This window comes from Strix uralensis, chromosome 21, assembly GCF_047716275.1.
Source record: "Strix uralensis isolate ZFMK-TIS-50842 chromosome 21, bStrUra1, whole genome shotgun sequence".
Classification (NCBI taxonomy): Eukaryota; Metazoa; Chordata; class Aves; order Strigiformes; family Strigidae; genus Strix; species Strix uralensis.
The window spans coordinates 4,282,393-4,298,961 of NC_133992.1; the positions used below are offsets into that span (position 1 = coordinate 4,282,393).

General features: G+C 46.2%; 1 protein-coding gene across 3 annotated transcripts in view; it reads right to left on the minus strand.

Moving 5' to 3' along the window:
• The window catches only part of ASTN2 (astrotactin 2), a 360,756-nt gene that overhangs the window by 33,173 nt on the left and 311,014 nt on the right, over positions 1-16,569 (minus strand). For all 3 annotated transcript variants that reach the window (XM_074891653.1, XM_074891654.1, XM_074891655.1), the window contains one exon: positions 1,357-1,498. In XM_074891653.1, the coding sequence (XP_074747754.1) occupies positions 1,357-1,498 (142 nt within the window). The remainder of the gene's footprint in view (positions 1-1,356; positions 1,499-16,569) is intronic.

Here is a 16,569-nt window from a genome sequence, read left to right on the forward strand (position 1 = left end):
TGATCTGTCAGCCCAGGCTGCCCAAGAGCCAGACCTTCTGGCTCGCGGCTCCGTGCATTCACCTCAGCAGCACCCTCTCCACCAAACCTAGTGGCTCTTCCCTCGCCCAGTGCCCCTGGCAGCTGTAAGCTGAACGGCTGGGAGCTCACAACCAGCTGATTTTATGGGCGGCGGGTTATTAGCAACTCTGCAGTTGCTCCAGCCTCTCCCTGGCACCTTTTCAGAACAGCCCAGTTCCCAGAGATATTAATAATTATATTTATGCATTATATATATTTAACAAGAAAACCTATAAATTTATTAAATGGCAAGAGGTATCACTTGGAGCCTACTCCTGGACACAGCCCCGCTCAAGAGATGTGCAATAAAAGCTTCTCCTCCTTTGGAGACTGTCAACATACTTAACTGGGGGGTGGTGGAGGGGGAGGCAAAGGGAAAGTATTAATCAAGATCTTAAAAAGTTCTCGCTGACAGACCATTTGCCAGCTCTTGCTTTAAATGCTTTTGTGGTCCCATAAAAAGTTTCATTACTCACTGCAAAATGTGTTTTAATTATTACAGTCACTCTGACATTAAGCCCTGGGTGTTTCTCTGTTGCTTACTCTGTCTCTCCTCCATCTCCTTGCCTTTTTTCTCTATTTTTTTCTCTCTTACTGTCCTGACTCCTGATATCCCCCTCAAGACAGAGGATGCGCTGGCTAACAAGCCAGGTTGAAAAGCCCAGACACCCTCCAAATGATACTGAAGGAGAAGTTATCCCTTTGCTTTGGACACTAATTAATCCACAGGATTCAAACAGAAAATCCAATCCCATGTGCTCAAAGAATATCTCAGAAGAGTCAAGTGAACTAGAACATCAGCACAGGCATGGCCAGCCTTCCCTGCAGAAGTAACTGGGTAGTGGGCAGATGGGCTTGGTGTCTCTCTGATCTGCTATATGGGTTCTACTAATATAAACAGCAACGTATACAAACAACACCTATCACACTTTTGACATCTGGCTATTTCGGTCCACCAGGCTTTTGGCAACTTGCTTCAGTGTGACCACATTAGCTCAGTGCATCCATAAGAGACAACCCTATCTATCAGGCATGGACCTGAAAGCCCAGAATACTGAAAATGTGAGTTATTCCAGTGGAGTCTCCCACAGACTCCCAGTGCCTCCAGTGCTGTGCTGGCAGACACTGGTTTTCCACTTCATTAGCTGAGCCTAACACCCAAAGCAACAGGAAGAGTCTCATCATTTGCCCAGTGTCTGGTGTAACATAGTGCTGACCAAAAAGGTCTAGAACAGTTAAATGACAGCACTGGAGATCCCTCCTTGCCCCCAGCACCTCCCCACATGCCTCTCCTTACTTGTACAGACCATCTGGTTCCAGGCACTTGAAAATGACTGAATAGAGGCTGGTTTCAGGGACATCTCCATGGCTCCTACCCGCTGCCACACAGGATGTTGCAAGGCCAGAAAGCAAATCATCCGCAAAGCTCAAGGATTCTCCTGGAGAGCAAAGAGATGAGCAAGACCGAAACATCAATACAGGTGCAAAATTATTGCTGACCATTTGAAAACCACTGCAGGAACACCTCTACACAGGACAGGCAATCAACAAACTATAGCTGGCTGTGGCTGGTAGGAATGGCCCCACATCTATACGGAGAATATGGCCTGTGACAAAGCAAGTAGAAAACACACCTGGGCCATGGCTGTAGCAGGGACCCACTGCAGAAAGCAGGGTCAGTGCTAAGTCATCGCTTGGACAGTGGAAGGGTGCACTCACAGAGCGTACAGGCAACGCGTGGACTCACTGTAAACACCACCTGTGAGACCACTATCCAAGGACATGCTCCAGGTCCCCGGAAGAGCTGGAAGCATGGCTAAACAGGGCTCTTGTGTCCCAAATGCACATCCAGTTCTTAAAGGGGACATGGTCCTTTTCCAAAATCACCTGTCACAGTGAAATGTGTTCCTGCTATGTTAGATTATCAGAAAAGGAAACATTTTTGAAGCTTGCATGAAATTGTTCTCAATGTGCTGGATTTTTTGTGTGGGTTTTTTTTTATTCAATGAAAATTAGTAGCTTTACATTCCCTTTCATGTGCACTCTGCCAGCTCCTGGAGCTCTGACACTTGCCCTTTTACAAGGATTCAAAGAGAAAAAAACTAATTGAAAATGCTGAAAAACTTTTTTTTTTGTCTTCTGGTTTATAAAGCTTATTAAACACTTAGATCATGACCCAGCTGAATCTGAAAATGCTTCATTTATTAAGCTTTTTGGGCCTGATTATCCACTGCTGTGCAACCTGTCTCCTTGCAGTGGGCAGGTTGTCTATCAGTTAGAGCTCATTGCATTCAATTCCCACTTTACATCAGTGTGACTGAAAGCCCAAGGTACCAAGCAGCAAAAAAACCAAAGCAGCTGCCCTGCTTGTGCCCCCATTCCCACTGATGGGAATCAGAGAAAGGACTGCTGCTGCTGATAGAGTTATGCCGGTATAAGCAAACCTGGGCCCAGATTGCTGTGCCAGGAACCTTGTACATGTGTAAATGTCAAGACACCACAGCAGAGGGAGGAGGAGAATTCCCTTCTCAGCAATTTCTTTATTTTCTAAAAGCAAAAGTGACTGAGGACTACTGAAAGGAAGCACAAGTCTAGGTTCTTGGTACAGACCATAAGAAATAACCCAGTGGTATAACCAGCCCAGAACATCTCACTGTGTGGCTGGATTACCCAGGTAGGAGAAAAAATCCCCTCCTTCCCAGCCCCCCCCCCCCCCCAAACCACATTTGCATCTTGTCTCAAAATATACAACTCAGTAACAAATGTCCCCCTTGGCTAGAGAAAAGAGCTGCAGTAAATTCTTTTCCTCCCTAAAGGAATTCAAGCCTTAATTATTCATTTTAATGCTCCCAGCAAGACTTGTTCTTTCCAAACTTTTTTCAGGCAGCTCTGTCACCAGTCTCTGTAGTTTAACCCAGTTCCCAGCCCCGGGTCTGAACCAAACCCCAAGTCAACTCAACAGGCAGGTTGGGTTGGCAGTGGTAAAATCACTGCTTGGAAGTCATGAGCACTGAATGGCCTTGAGCAAGCCCCTTAGCTCTGGGTTTATGGTTTAAACAAACAAACAAAACCCTATTGCTCGTTTCCAACTTTCATTTCTGTCCCTTTTCGTATGACATCTAGCTGGATTGCGGAACTCCCTGTCACCAGAAGTCACTGAGAACAGACACTGCCGTGACTTACAAACCAGATGAATCACGAACACATAATGAAGAAGCAGGACCAGACTGTGTTGGTGAACTAGAGCAAGAGCTTTTAAGCCTCTTCAGATCTCAAGCAACATCCCTTCTGACCAGGAGGAAACTTCACAGGGGGACAGATCATCCCATGGGTCCCTACTGCGGGATCTCTCTCCTTCCTGCAGAGCACTCAGGGTTGAGAGCCAGCCGATGCAGGGTAGCCAAGAAAATAGCTGCGCAGACACTCTGATGAGCAACTGGGCAAGACCAAGGGGAGATCTGGACTGACAGTCCACGGGTACAGGGAGCATCAGTCAGGGCACCTGTGCCAGAGAACACAAGAGATGGGATGGGAGAGAAAAACTCAGGCCTGACACAGGACGTGCAGAGGGTGCAAGCAGACTTGCAGGAAACTGGAAATGGGACGGAAAGCGTCAGGTGCAACCACTGAATTAAAGTGTGTCTTAAAATTGCACAGATATCTCTCCTTAAGGCACCCACTAACTTTTGAGTGCTCATCTTTGCAACAACATTCACAGACTTTCATGTAGCTGTGAGGGGAGAGGAGCAGGCTGGCAATGAGCAATGCCTCAAAACAGCGCTGGCTGTGTCACACAACAGTCTGGTTTCCCATGGAGTCTGACCAGACCTGCCTAGGTAGCGGAGTGTGTTTCTGTCTCACTGTACAGGAGGAGATGAAGCCTTCAGGGTCTGCCAACGCAGTGTCAACCTGGGTTAAGCCAAAACCCTTGCAATAAAATCCCTACAGCAAGAGGGTGCTTTGTGTTCAGTCCTGAGCCTCTGGGGACCTTTCCCCTCTCGTTGGCCCCACTACAATCAAACAAAAGCAAAGAGGTTGCTATGAAAATAGTAAAACAGATGCTAGCAAAGGTGCTGAAACCTCAACTCCAAGGCTGGGAGTCTTTCTGCACCTGTATAAGCAGCAGTGAGATTGCTGGTGGTGCCAGACTTCACGGACCGTGGAGCAAAGGCGGGGTGGGGTAAGGGACACCCCAGGGACAAACTGACTACTCAGAGCTGTCAATCCACAGCAAACGCAGGGAGCTGCTTTTCTGTGCTCTCCTCGGGGTGAAGTAGAGCACACAGCAACCTTATTTGTTCATCTCACAGAAGAGAAGTCTCTCTTTGTTCAGTCTGTGGTGTTCTGAGAGCAGCTGAAATGAAATTTCCTAATCCTTCCCTAGGATCAGAAAACAAGTTATTCCCTAGATTTCGACTGGGACCTTGTCATTGGAATGCAGCTGGTGCGTTCCAATGCCCTTCCCAGGAAAAGTGGTCTTGGGATGTTGTAGCAATAGAAGAATAACGGCCTAACTGCACAAGGCCATGGTGAAAGCTCGGTGGATAGTTTAGCTCATCTGCATTTATGAACAAGGCACAGGGAAAGCAGAAGAGAAGGTTTCACAGGGAAATAACAAAAAGCACAAGTTTGCCATACAGGCAGAGACATAGAAAGGCCAAGCAGAGATACATGACTCTGTGAATACATCAACAGGCAGGCACTCAGATGGAAAAGAAATATTTAGGCTAATGGGCAGTAATGGCAAGAGAAAGTAAATTGGAAATGAATAAACGGTCTCCTCCTGAGAAGGGCAAATAACCTAACTATCTTTTAAGAAGGAGTTTGATCACTTTATAAAAGGGATTATATGGATAAGTAGCTTGTGATGGAAAGCAAAGGGGTTTCTCTTTCCCATCTGGACTTGTGTTCTCGCACACCCCGCCAGCAAATATAAAGAAGGATTTCAACCTCCCAAAGCAGCCCCGAAGCACAAACCTTCTAGATTGCTGTAGTATCTTTGCTCGCATTATTAAATTTCAGAAAAAATCCAAAGGTTCTCTGCAGAGTAAATGATAGCTAAGTAGATCATCTCTGTGGAGTAGGAGATACTTTATTGACCAGACAGCCATCTGTGTCCTTCATTAATAGTAATAAATAATTGATGTCATGCTAAATAAAGCAATAAGCTGTTACAGATATCAAGGACAAATGACCAGCTCCTGTGAGGATGCCTCACCTGTGTTCACTTCTCAGTAGTAAAAAATCCAGACCAGAGCTCAACATCACTATGGTAAGTGCTGTGCACAGAGCAAAAGATGCTACTTGCTTCACACTGATTACAAGTAACAGAGCAGCTGTGCTCAGCAATGGGATGCTGATACTGCCAACTGTACACCAAATCGCTGCAAGACTCTCTTCCCCGTCATTTCCATGCCACTACCTTCCCAGAACTGGTCTGCCCCAAACCATCCAATTCCCCAGGCAGCTTTTGAAAATCAATCTCTGCTCTATCAGGAAGATGCAGCTCTCTCCAGGTGGCATTTTCCTTCTCTCTCCAGTGCAACCCCTCACTACTGTCTCGTCCTCTTCTGAAGACAAGGCTGTGAGTTTGGCCCTCCTCCTCGCTTTGGTTTTGTAAACATGTATCTTATACTTATTCTGGTGTTGTGGTGAGTCAGAGCTCTCCCTAAACCAGAGGAAAATAACACTTGAAGCTTGCAAGGACATTAGCCACATTTTGTGAAGCTTTGCAAACTTTTGGCCACACCAGGTCTGGCCACACCAAGGCATATAGGTCAACCCACCAGTGATGGCTCTGGCATAGCCACCTGGGAACTCAACTTGATGTCTGGTCTGGAGGAGGAGGACGCTCCCGACTCAGCTGCCTGTCTGCAAGGCTGAGCTGGCAACCTGCTCTTGAGCGAGGACATTTCTAGTGGCAGGAGGCTCAGATGGGCAGGAATGTGGACTGAGGAACAAAAATGGGTGGGAGCAGGCTCAGACTGCTCGTTCGCAGCATCCAGCGGTCTCAGACTGCCTCAGTCCTTCCACCGCGACCCATGCCAGCGCCCAGCGGTTGTGGACGGCAGGCGGGATGAATCACCTATCAACTATCCCACCGAAGACAACAAGAGTTACCGCGTTGAGTTCAACCAGACTAAACAAGAGAGCGAGGCCAGGAACCTCCAGGATGTTAGAGAATAAAAAAGGAAGCTCTGGGACCTTCACAGCCATTCCCACACCTGCAGCCTGTGTCCCTGTGCTGAGAGCAGCACCGACAAAACCCAGGTGGTGCAAACCGAAGTGGAAATGAAGACGAGAGACCTCCCTGCTGTGATTCACCTTTGAGATTCCTTGAAAGAGCACAAAGGGGAAAGTAGGAAGGCACCGATGTTTCTGTCTTGACAGCTTCTTTACTAGACTGGATGAAACCAACCCTGCAATGTTACCAGACACTTTCTTCTGATTGTGGTTTTCTCTCTCCGTCTTTCTCCCTTTTGCTTTTTTTCAACCTGTTTTCAATTTACTCTTGTGGCATCTCTGACTGTGACCTCATTCTGGTACTTAAAGGGGGGGGGAAATAAAAGAGAGAGAGTGTCCTTTAAAAAAGAAATGAAAGAAATCATATTTTATTTAGCTTGGTTGGTTTTGAAGCTTTAGCAGAAGAAAGATTAACCTTTTCTGCCTAACTTAATGAAAACAAGGAGAAAGCCTGTATGGATAAATAAATATCTGTGTGGGTATGGAGCAGGCATGATCGTGTTACAGCCCCGGTGGAGCTGTAATGGGGAACAGGCGCGTTCCAGCGCAGCGGCTCCCAATTCCCGATCCATTTTCAAGGAAAGAAAAACAGAGTAGAATGTCAGAGGCCCAAGTGGGCATAAACGAGGGAGCCTGGGGAAGGCAGATGGGGCCCAGCGAGGCCCTCCGTCCCCAGCAGTGACCTCTAGAGCAATGCCAGTGAAGCAGATGGAAAAAGAGACCTTACTCCACTTTGCTCTTGCCAGGTTTTGGTTCCTGAAATGAAGAAACAAATGGCATGCTCAGTCCTCCAAGTCTGTCACCTTTTGGGGGTCCTCATCCCACCCTCCTCTTCCTCTGGGGCTCTGCAGAAGAGGAGGGGAGGTTCAGAGGAGGGCTGTGAGCAGAAGGCTTGGACCAGGTTTTTGGATGGGTAGATGGGGAGCACAGGCTTGCAGGGCGGTTCCTCCACAATGAGGTTGTACCTGGGTTTAATGTGCTTCGGATCTGGCGCTTGGCGGGGGAAGGCAGCGAAAGGTGATTTGTCTTGGAGATGACGGACTGATTTAAATTAGCGTAACATAACTGTAGGCGACAGAGCTGTTCTGATTTACATCAGCAGATGGTCTGTCTCGCTGCCTAGAAGATCATTAAAAGCAAACCGTCCCCACTGATCCTGGTGGAAGGATGTCAAAACCTCCTTCCTTACATGGCTTGCCAGATTATAAAAGAAATAAAAGGGCCTAGTTATTACTAAAAAAATCTCCTGCCCACAGTCTGAGAGCATCCATGCATGCCAGCCTCTCGTGTTGGATGGGAACCTAAGCCCCATGCCCAAAAAGCCTGCAGCCTCTGAACTAATTTCTTTGTCTTGACTTTTCTCAAAGACACATCCATTGGGAATCCTTCTGGCTGGGCACAGGTTGTCTAGGCTGAAACCGAAAAGCCAGTGACTTTTCTGTGCAAGCTTAGGCACAGTTTGTGCCTCACTTGCCAATTTGTACAAAGGTGCATGTTGCAGTACTTCTCTGAATGAGTTCACCTTGCCTAAGTTATGAATTTGGGGGGAATTTGCTTTCTATGTCTATATGCTATTAGACACATTAATAATGATGAAGATCTCTCCTCTGGGCTTCCCAGTTCTTCTATTGATGGAAGACCGCATTTGTAGATGGCTAAATTTAAGGAGCAATGCTTTAGCTGAGCAAAAAAGTGCCACAGAAGTTCCTTGAATGGCTTTGCTGGTGCTCTCCAGGGCTAGAACTTGCTGCATATGGAGCAACCATGTGGAAGGATGGGCTGTCTTCCACTGTCCTCATCAAAAGCAGACAGTCAAACAGAAGGAAATGGTCTTAAATTTGATGAGCTACAATGTTCTAAAAACATGATGCACAAGGCTAATGATGAGTGTATTCTTCTTTTAGGGTCATCAGTGGGACTCACTGCTCCTTCACCTGAGCTCTCCACAGACTGCTTATCACAGTTCTTTCACAGTCAATATCTAAGACCTCAGAAAAACTGCTTCAACTCATGTAAAAATGCATCACCTTCTCCATCTCCCCCAAGGCAGTATGCTGCTGGAGGAGAGTGAGAATTAATGCATTTCATCCTGTGCTGTGAGCCCTCCAGTATTTCTCAAGGTTCACTGGGTTGCTAAGGGTCAACCGCAGCCAGACGCAAGCTGACTCTGCTATGCTTGGAGTCATCCAGGCATGAGCCAGTTCCAATCTCAAAGCCACGTATTCACATTAGCATGGTGGAGAGTCCAAGTGTATTTATCTATTCCCTTGGAGTTTGTTTTGGGCTCTGCAGCTTGTTAAATAGTTACTTGATTTCAAGGCAAAGTGGGAACCCATTTGTGCTGGGAGTGGTGCAGACAAAGCACAACTTTTGTCCTCAGATACTTCTTGTCTGGCAGAAGATTTTGTCCATCACTACAGATCTAGTTCTAACTCTCATCACCACAGATGTAGTTCTCACCCTCATTCTTGCTTTCCTTTCATTTTTACCTTCTTTTAAATTAGAGATTTCTGAACAATGGACCAGTGGTCCAGACCGCTTGGTGGTCCCGTAGTAAGCAGTCTGTAGCAGATCCAGGAACTGAACATTGTCTTATGTTCACCAGGAATCCCACCAGCCCTGCTACAGCCCCAGAACCACTCTTCTACAACATAAACTGATGTGTCAGAAACTTCAGAGACGGCAACAAAATCCATACCTTAACCTCTTTCTTCTTAAATGAACAAAGCTACAGCACTCTTGCAGTTCCTAGGGGAATGAGCTATTGACTGAAAATGACTTCCAAATTTTGGATGCAAAGATGGCACGGCTCCTTCCTAAAGAGAGGCCTATGACAAGGTGATTCTGGCCAGTCCAAGTGGGCCCTGGTGACACACCTACAACACGTCTGACATACAAACCTGCCTAGTACATGACAGTCTGTGAAGAAAGCAGGGGAGACCTGCCAAACAGCAGGGTCAGGTCCTTCATTTCCAGCTCTGCTGAGCAGTCTCTTACTTTTATTTTCAGCTCTTTATGACCAAATGCTCCAGTAGTTTAATGCCCCACAGAACCCCAATGGCTGACTGGTACCCACTGGAGATCAAGCCTTACACACATATGCAAATACCAGACTGGCAGGAGGGGAAAAGAGCATTTCCTAGAAAGAAACTCAGTGTGCAATTAATCACTAAAAACATAATTATCTTGTGTCAAATAAAATTAATGTAAATCTGATGAAAAGCCATCAGCTGGTCTGTGCTTCACTTCTCCTTGCACTTATTGGGAAAGTGGAATTTTTGGACTTCTTAGATCAGCCAATTTCTTCTATATCACCACTGTTGCCTGACCTTGCTCCTGGTCCATTCTTACACTTCATGGCTCAGTGCTGGAAAGCTGACCAAACCACTACCTGTAGTGGCAACCACTTTAAAGAAAATATTCTTTGTTCAGTCCCATTTATTCTAAATAGAGGTAATATGTTTAGATGTGATGACTTAGAGATAAGACTTCGGACCAGTATATTCCGAAGGGTTCAGCACACACAACTGCAGCCAGATCTGCAGCCTGTTAGCCAACGAACACTTTAAAAATTGGTCCTGATGGAGGGACCCGCATGGAAGCAGACCTCTTATTTGGCCCTAATATGCAGTTCTGGACATTTGAGAATGTGGGGGCAGATCCTCAGTTCATAAAATCTCCTGTAGCTCCCTTGAAGTCAATGGAACAATAACAATTTACACTAGCTGAGTTTCTGCATCCTGGCTGTGAGCTATTTGGAACAACTACACCATAATGATTATTACAGACATTTCAGATCACTTGTCTGAGACGGATAGGAGAATACCACTGCATAAGAAAATAGAGACCTGGTTTGCTATGATTTCCAAAGAATTATTGACCCATATCTTGCAAATATTTACACATGTTTAGCTTCATTCATGTGAGATGTTGCATTACACTCGTGTGCCAGATAAACTAATGTACATGCTCACAGGACCAAGGTTAAAACTTGTCCAAACACAGTGAGTTCTAAATATTTTTGTAGATATGTTCAGTTACCTCAGATTCAGACTAGAAAGCATGTCATTTGACTGTGCCTCTTCATAACTCTCCATTTATCCAAGCAGGTATCACAAGAGAAGCCAAAGGCAGTATCAGGATAAAGCTGAGAAAAGAAGCAATTATCTGACCAAACTCAGAAGCTAGAAAACACCCACTTGGTCAGGACTAACGTATGCAAGAGTTGACATCAGCTCTTGAACAAGGAACTACCTGGGTTACTAGAGTATATTCACAACAGCTTTCTTAACACAGCTAATGAATCATTCACTTATTGATTTCCCCATAATGAAGTTAAACATGTTTCTTCACAGTTTTGATTCATTAGAAGACACAAGTCAGTGAAGAGGAGAAAGAGCTGGGAATCTCTTGGCCATGAGGATTCTACTTCAGCATCCATCATCATATCAGTAATCACTTCATCTTTCCCGCTAAGACTACAAGGTGAGACAGGATCTCCCGCACCACTGCACAGTCCCGCTGCTCACAAGGACAGAATACAGCCTCTAATTTCTTAAATTGATCTGATTTTGTCTCCTTGAGGGCAAAACACATGTCAACAAGGTGCCTGACACCCAGAGACTTCAATGCACTTCACAAAAGCCATTAATACCTCCAAAAAGGTGCAGCATTTACATCCCTCAGCCAAGACATGAGCTCTGTTACAATACACACCTGCATCGCAGAAGGCTGCAGTGCCAGGAGAGGTGGCAGGCAAAGGAGCAGGGACACAAAGAAAGGAAATTACTTTTTCAAGTTAGCAGGCAAAAGGCAAATTTGAGGCTATAACCCAGAGCCCCAGCCCAGATCTCTAACCACTAATAGCTGGCTTTCATCTCTGAAAGACTATTAACCCTTTTTTACAAGTGAGCAAACTCCAAGCACTGAGGATACCTGCCATAAGGGCACAGCAGGACGCAGGCACGGAACGAATGCCTTCTGCTCTGAATTTCAGTCATGTTCCCCAGAAACCAAGACAAATCAATCCTGGCATATACAGGAAAGGGGAGTTGTTAGTAGCCAGGACAGCTCTAATGGATGATGTCCCCTGGGAACTCATCTCACCAAAGACAAGGGCCTTTGGTGGCAACAATTGTTTGACTCCTAGATGTCCTTGGTGAAGCAAGGTATCTGGGCATGCTTCACATCCCCGGGATCACCAATCGCTCTAGGATGGTTACTTGGAGACATGTCATCACCAGCAACTGTGCAACATCTTACCACTCAAGACGATGAAAGACAGATTCCCAGAATGAGCAGAGCAGGGTTAAGCCAAGTGGTAAATGGATTCCAGGGCTGTTCCAGGATCTGTGCTGACAAGGGAAGCCAGTGCTGGGTAGCCAACCCTCGTTGGCTCATACGGCGAGGTTATCACTTCCCTTTTTTCTTCAAATCCGTAAATAGAACCCAAACATTGCTTGGGCCATGTTAGAGAGATAAGGTGAGTCTCTCCCATCCCTTGCAAAGCCTGAAATAGAAGCCCTGCTTCTCCCTATCCTAAGCATCAAGCATAGGATGTTGACATTTAGCAGTAGGGAAAATTACCCAAACAATGAATCCTCTCAGGTCTCTATTCTCCCCTCCCTTCCCTTGGTCCCCTGGAAAATGTTCATAAAGTGAAGTGGAAAAGAAAAACCAACCCAAACCCCAACAACCAAACCCCAACCTTCCTAAGGCTGTGGAAATAACATGTAGAGGAGAAGAGTGAGTCAGGCTCTACTAACTGCTCATGGGTCACCAGTCCTGCAGGCAGAGATGATTCACCAAGCCAGCAAGAAGGTAAAAGAGGGTGCGGGAAGAAAGTTGTATCCAAGAAGAGAAGGGAATAAGAAATGAAATGGTGCTGGGTTCATGCACCTTGCTCTTTATTGAACAGCACTCAGCTGGAGCTGACCCAGGATGACTCACTTGATAGTGGTGTGATTATTCCCTTGGTTCTTTGTCCAGCCTTTGTTTATAAGGAGGGCAAACAGGTTGTAAGACCTCAATCCACCCCCATCCCCTGCTCTTCCCTCTCTTCTTTCCCTGCCTGAGATGCTCAGCAGAGCCTCACCTCCCCACTGCCACCGCTCCGTTCCTGCATCCATTTCCTTTAACCATGGCAGCATTATGGGACTCTGTTTTCCCCATAAAAGATGCCTTCAAGTAGATGAGAAAAGCAGGGCCTGCTTAGGAGCACGGCATGCTATGGGGAGGCCCTCCTGGATGCCACTGGCACAGAAAGCACATTGTCACAAGAGATGAAGAGGAGGATGGGGGCTCAGGTGCCTGAGGAGAACTCTGCCTGCCAGAATGCTCTCCTGCTCTTCCTCCATTCATCCTTCCTCCTCAGCCACCCCCCAACTTTTATTTAATAACCAAAAAATTCAAACACAAAACACTTGCTCTGAAAAAACCCTAAATACAAAAAAAAAAAAAAAAATCCTCCCTCTCAAGTTCACAATGAGAGCTGTAAAACTTTTTCTGCTTGGAAAATTCTCCCGGTCAGTTTTTCCTACTGTTTAATCCCCGCTTTGAGTTACACAGAATGAGTAAACACATTTTATAAGGTTCTAATTCATACCTAACCCATACAGTTTATAGCTTAACATAGTAAAATATACACACACACACTTTTTATACATATATATATACACACACACTCACACATATGCATAAAATAGCACTGGTCCCACTCCTACAAGCCTCCCAGCAGCAGGTCTGATTGCTCCGTCATGTGCTCTGCTATGAAAGCAGCCTGGCGTGCTTAGGTGTAAGTTAGCTGGCCTGGGGAGTAGTTTCCGCTCCAGATTCCTGCAGCCTCTTTTGTAATAAATAATTAGTCAGTCTCGTTAAGGGAACGGCAGGATCCACCACTCCATCCTTGGAGAACTAAGGAACGCCACCACGTGGTATCCCGGGAACAATTTTTGTCCATTTTCTGCCCAGCGAGCACCTGGAGTTAAGCCTCATGGCAGGGAGGCAGCTGAGGCTGGGCTGGAAGAGCTGCGGGGAGCTCAGCTACCATGTGGTCACGGCCAGGAACCAGGCAAGGATGCGTCTGTCTGAAAGGCAGCTCTCTGCTGGCAGTGATTAGAGAAAACCTGAAGGTGGGCACTCAGTCAGAAGATGGCCTATGGTGTGAACACCACCAGTTGCTGCTCTGGAGGAAGGCAGGCAACCCTTACACCAAACTCCTCCATGTAGCTGTGGGTTAAGGTCAGCCCCGATGGGGAGCTGCAAATGTCTTGCCCTGTGTCAGCCTCTGCACCGAGCTGCTGGAGAGGTAGTTCCTCCTCTGGGGTGAAACCCTGTGCTTCACCTTTGCTTGGGACCATAGAGGCCAGTTGCAATGGGTTGTGGATGGCACTAAAGCCAAAGAACTACCTGAACCTCAATCTCCCATTCTGGCTGTTTGAGGACCTCCTGTCTTTACTTTCCCAGAAGCAGAGCTGATCAATTCACCCAGTTAGACCTGGGCTCTGCTTCAGGTCCTTCTGTTTCTTCAGCCTTTTAACCCAGTGTGAGCAGGGGAGATGGTGTCCTCTTGATTGGTAGTTAACAATTAGCTAATTCCACCCAGGAAAAATACACTGCCTGACACAGAGAGCTTGTGAAAAACAGCAAATCCCAACAGTCCATAAGAAAGTCTACTTTGGCATTTCTGATAGGCGTCTGTGCAGCTCTGGTACTCTCAAGCATCCTCAGGGTGAATAGCTGTGCACATCAGACCAAAAACTCAGCAATGACACTCCCAAACTCTGCACAGGGGAAACCTTATAAACATTTTGAGCTGCATGCCAGTGGCTTTGAGCTTGGCTGTAACGTGAAGATAGGAGATCTTTAAGACTATTGACTAAGGAATTGCCTCTACCAATGCTCTAAAGAAGGTGGCTTCTCTAGCTTTTCTGTTTTGGGTTTTCCTGCTTGTTTCCCCCAGCAGTTTGCTATTAAATTAAACCAAGCATCTCGTACAGTCTGATACTTCTGTCATAGAGAATAACTGCAAGTGATTGAAGTATCGTTTCTGCTATACCTCTGCAAGACCTCGGAGGAAAGAAGAACAGAGACACAGAGACAACTGTGTCAGTGACACAGCTGATACAAGCTGCAGCAGCTCCACTGGCACCAGTGGGAATGGAGGAATTTGTGTCAGCCAAGAGCCCGGCTCTAAATTGTGCTTGGTGCGGTGCAGCTCCTCTGAGCAGGAAGACAAGAAGACAAGAGAAACACTCAGAAAATGTCCCAGACACGGGATTGTGTGGTTCTCCAAAAAAGCCTTTTTGTCCCATTTGTTTGATTTATGGTGTCCACTGCCCTGAACCCCATGTATTCCTGATGGGCTTTCCTCTCCCAGAGGGCATCCAATTAACCAGCAGAGAAATCAGAGTGACAATTAACTTATTTTCATTTCCTGACTCACTGTCATACCTCCCATCATCTTGTTTTTCCTCATCCCTGTTTGTTTACCCCAGCCCCAACCACTCTTCTATTCAGAAACTAAAGAAAAAGTAGGAACAAATATAACCCCCACCAAAAGACCAGGGTCAGCTGGAAACCTGCACTGCCACAACACAACTGCCTAGTCTTAATCTCCTCAACTTTGTCTTCTCGCCCTCCAAAACAGCCTCCACTCAAGTTGTCAGTAAGCCAAATCCCAGCAAGTAAAAATGAGTTGACCCCTGAAGTAATATTTTTAAGTCAAGGTGCCCCTGCATCCTTTAAGTCCTCGAGCAGCCTTGGACAAAAGCCACCTCCCAGGTGGGAGTTTGTCTCCAAAGACCACGCTCCGGGTCTCTGCTAGCAACCACAGCTACAACTTCCTGAACCACACCCCCAGGGGAGCTAGCATCGTTACCTTCCCTGATTTTCTCTCTCTTCATTCCTTCTGCCCATTGCTTCTGTTAAAACAAAGGCTTCAATTTTCAAGTGCAAAGATTTGCTTGAAGACTCAGTCTCTTTTTCTGGGAGCTTTTTTGGTACACAGTCCCTCCAAGGGTGTGGAAAAGCACTCCGGGTCATCAAGGAGAAATCATGGGCATCGTTATATATAATAGATATATATTATATCATATAAGGCTCTGGGGAGACCTTATAGTGGCCTCTCAGTACTTAAAGGGGACTACAGGAAAGATGGGGAGGGACTCTTGAACAGGGAGTGCAGGGATAAGACAAGGGGTAATGGTTTTAAACTAGCAGAGGGTAGTTTTATATTAGATACAAGGAAGAAATTCTTCCCTGTGAGGGTGGTGAGGCCCTGGCACAGGTTGCCCAGAGAAGCTGTGGCTGCCCCCTCCCTGGAAGGGTTCAAGGCCAGGTTGGATGGGGCTTTGGGCAACCTGGGCTAGTGGAAGGTGTCCCTGCCTGTGGCAGGGGGGTGGAACTAGATACCCTTAAGGTCCTTTCCAACCCAAATCCCTCTGTGATATTATATGATTCAAGCCCATCCTGGCCAGTTCTGTGATAACTTATCACCTGAAGGTACAGACAAAAGCTGTTGCTCAAGCCAGCAGTTTAAAGTTGCTTCCAGCCACACAAAATGTGGGATGTGGGCTTCAGGCCCCATCATGCTATTTTCATTTTCCTCCTCCTCCAAGAAAATAAACCGAGTGTTTATTTCCTGAATGCTCTGGTCTGAGAAAGGGCAAAACTTTCCTCTGGGAGCCAGGTGGCTGGAAAGGGAAGGCAGAGGCAAATATTTGCTGAATTTGTCAATGAGGTCTTATTCCATTTTTCTTATTAATATTTATTCAGACATAATGTGAGGGAAACCTGCTCAGACCACAGCAATGTGGGAGATTCCACTGTTATTCTCCTCATGCCAGCTACTGGTGGGGAGGGAGGAGAGAAGGAAAAACAGAGACAAAGAGAGAGTGTCAGGGAGTTCACAAGCAATTTAGAGAAAGTCACGGACTTTTGTCTTGACTTAGCAGAAGATGGGATGCCTTGAGAAAGTCAATGCACCTATGGATGATGTGATGGGTCAAAGAGGTTGAATAGCTTGGCCTTCCTTGCTGATATTCAAGGCACAGGTGTAGCTTTGAGAGAGAAAATTATCTCATTATAAAGCCCTCTTTTTTTTTTTTTTTTCTTTTAAAGTAAGGAATCGTTAATGACATAGAGCCAAGGAGAATAAACTGCAACCCCAGGTTTAGTAAATTGTGTGAGATGAACCTGATGTACTTCTTCAATGAGACAGTTCATTCCCTAGACACAAGAAGCATGGTACAATCTAATTTATCTGGGT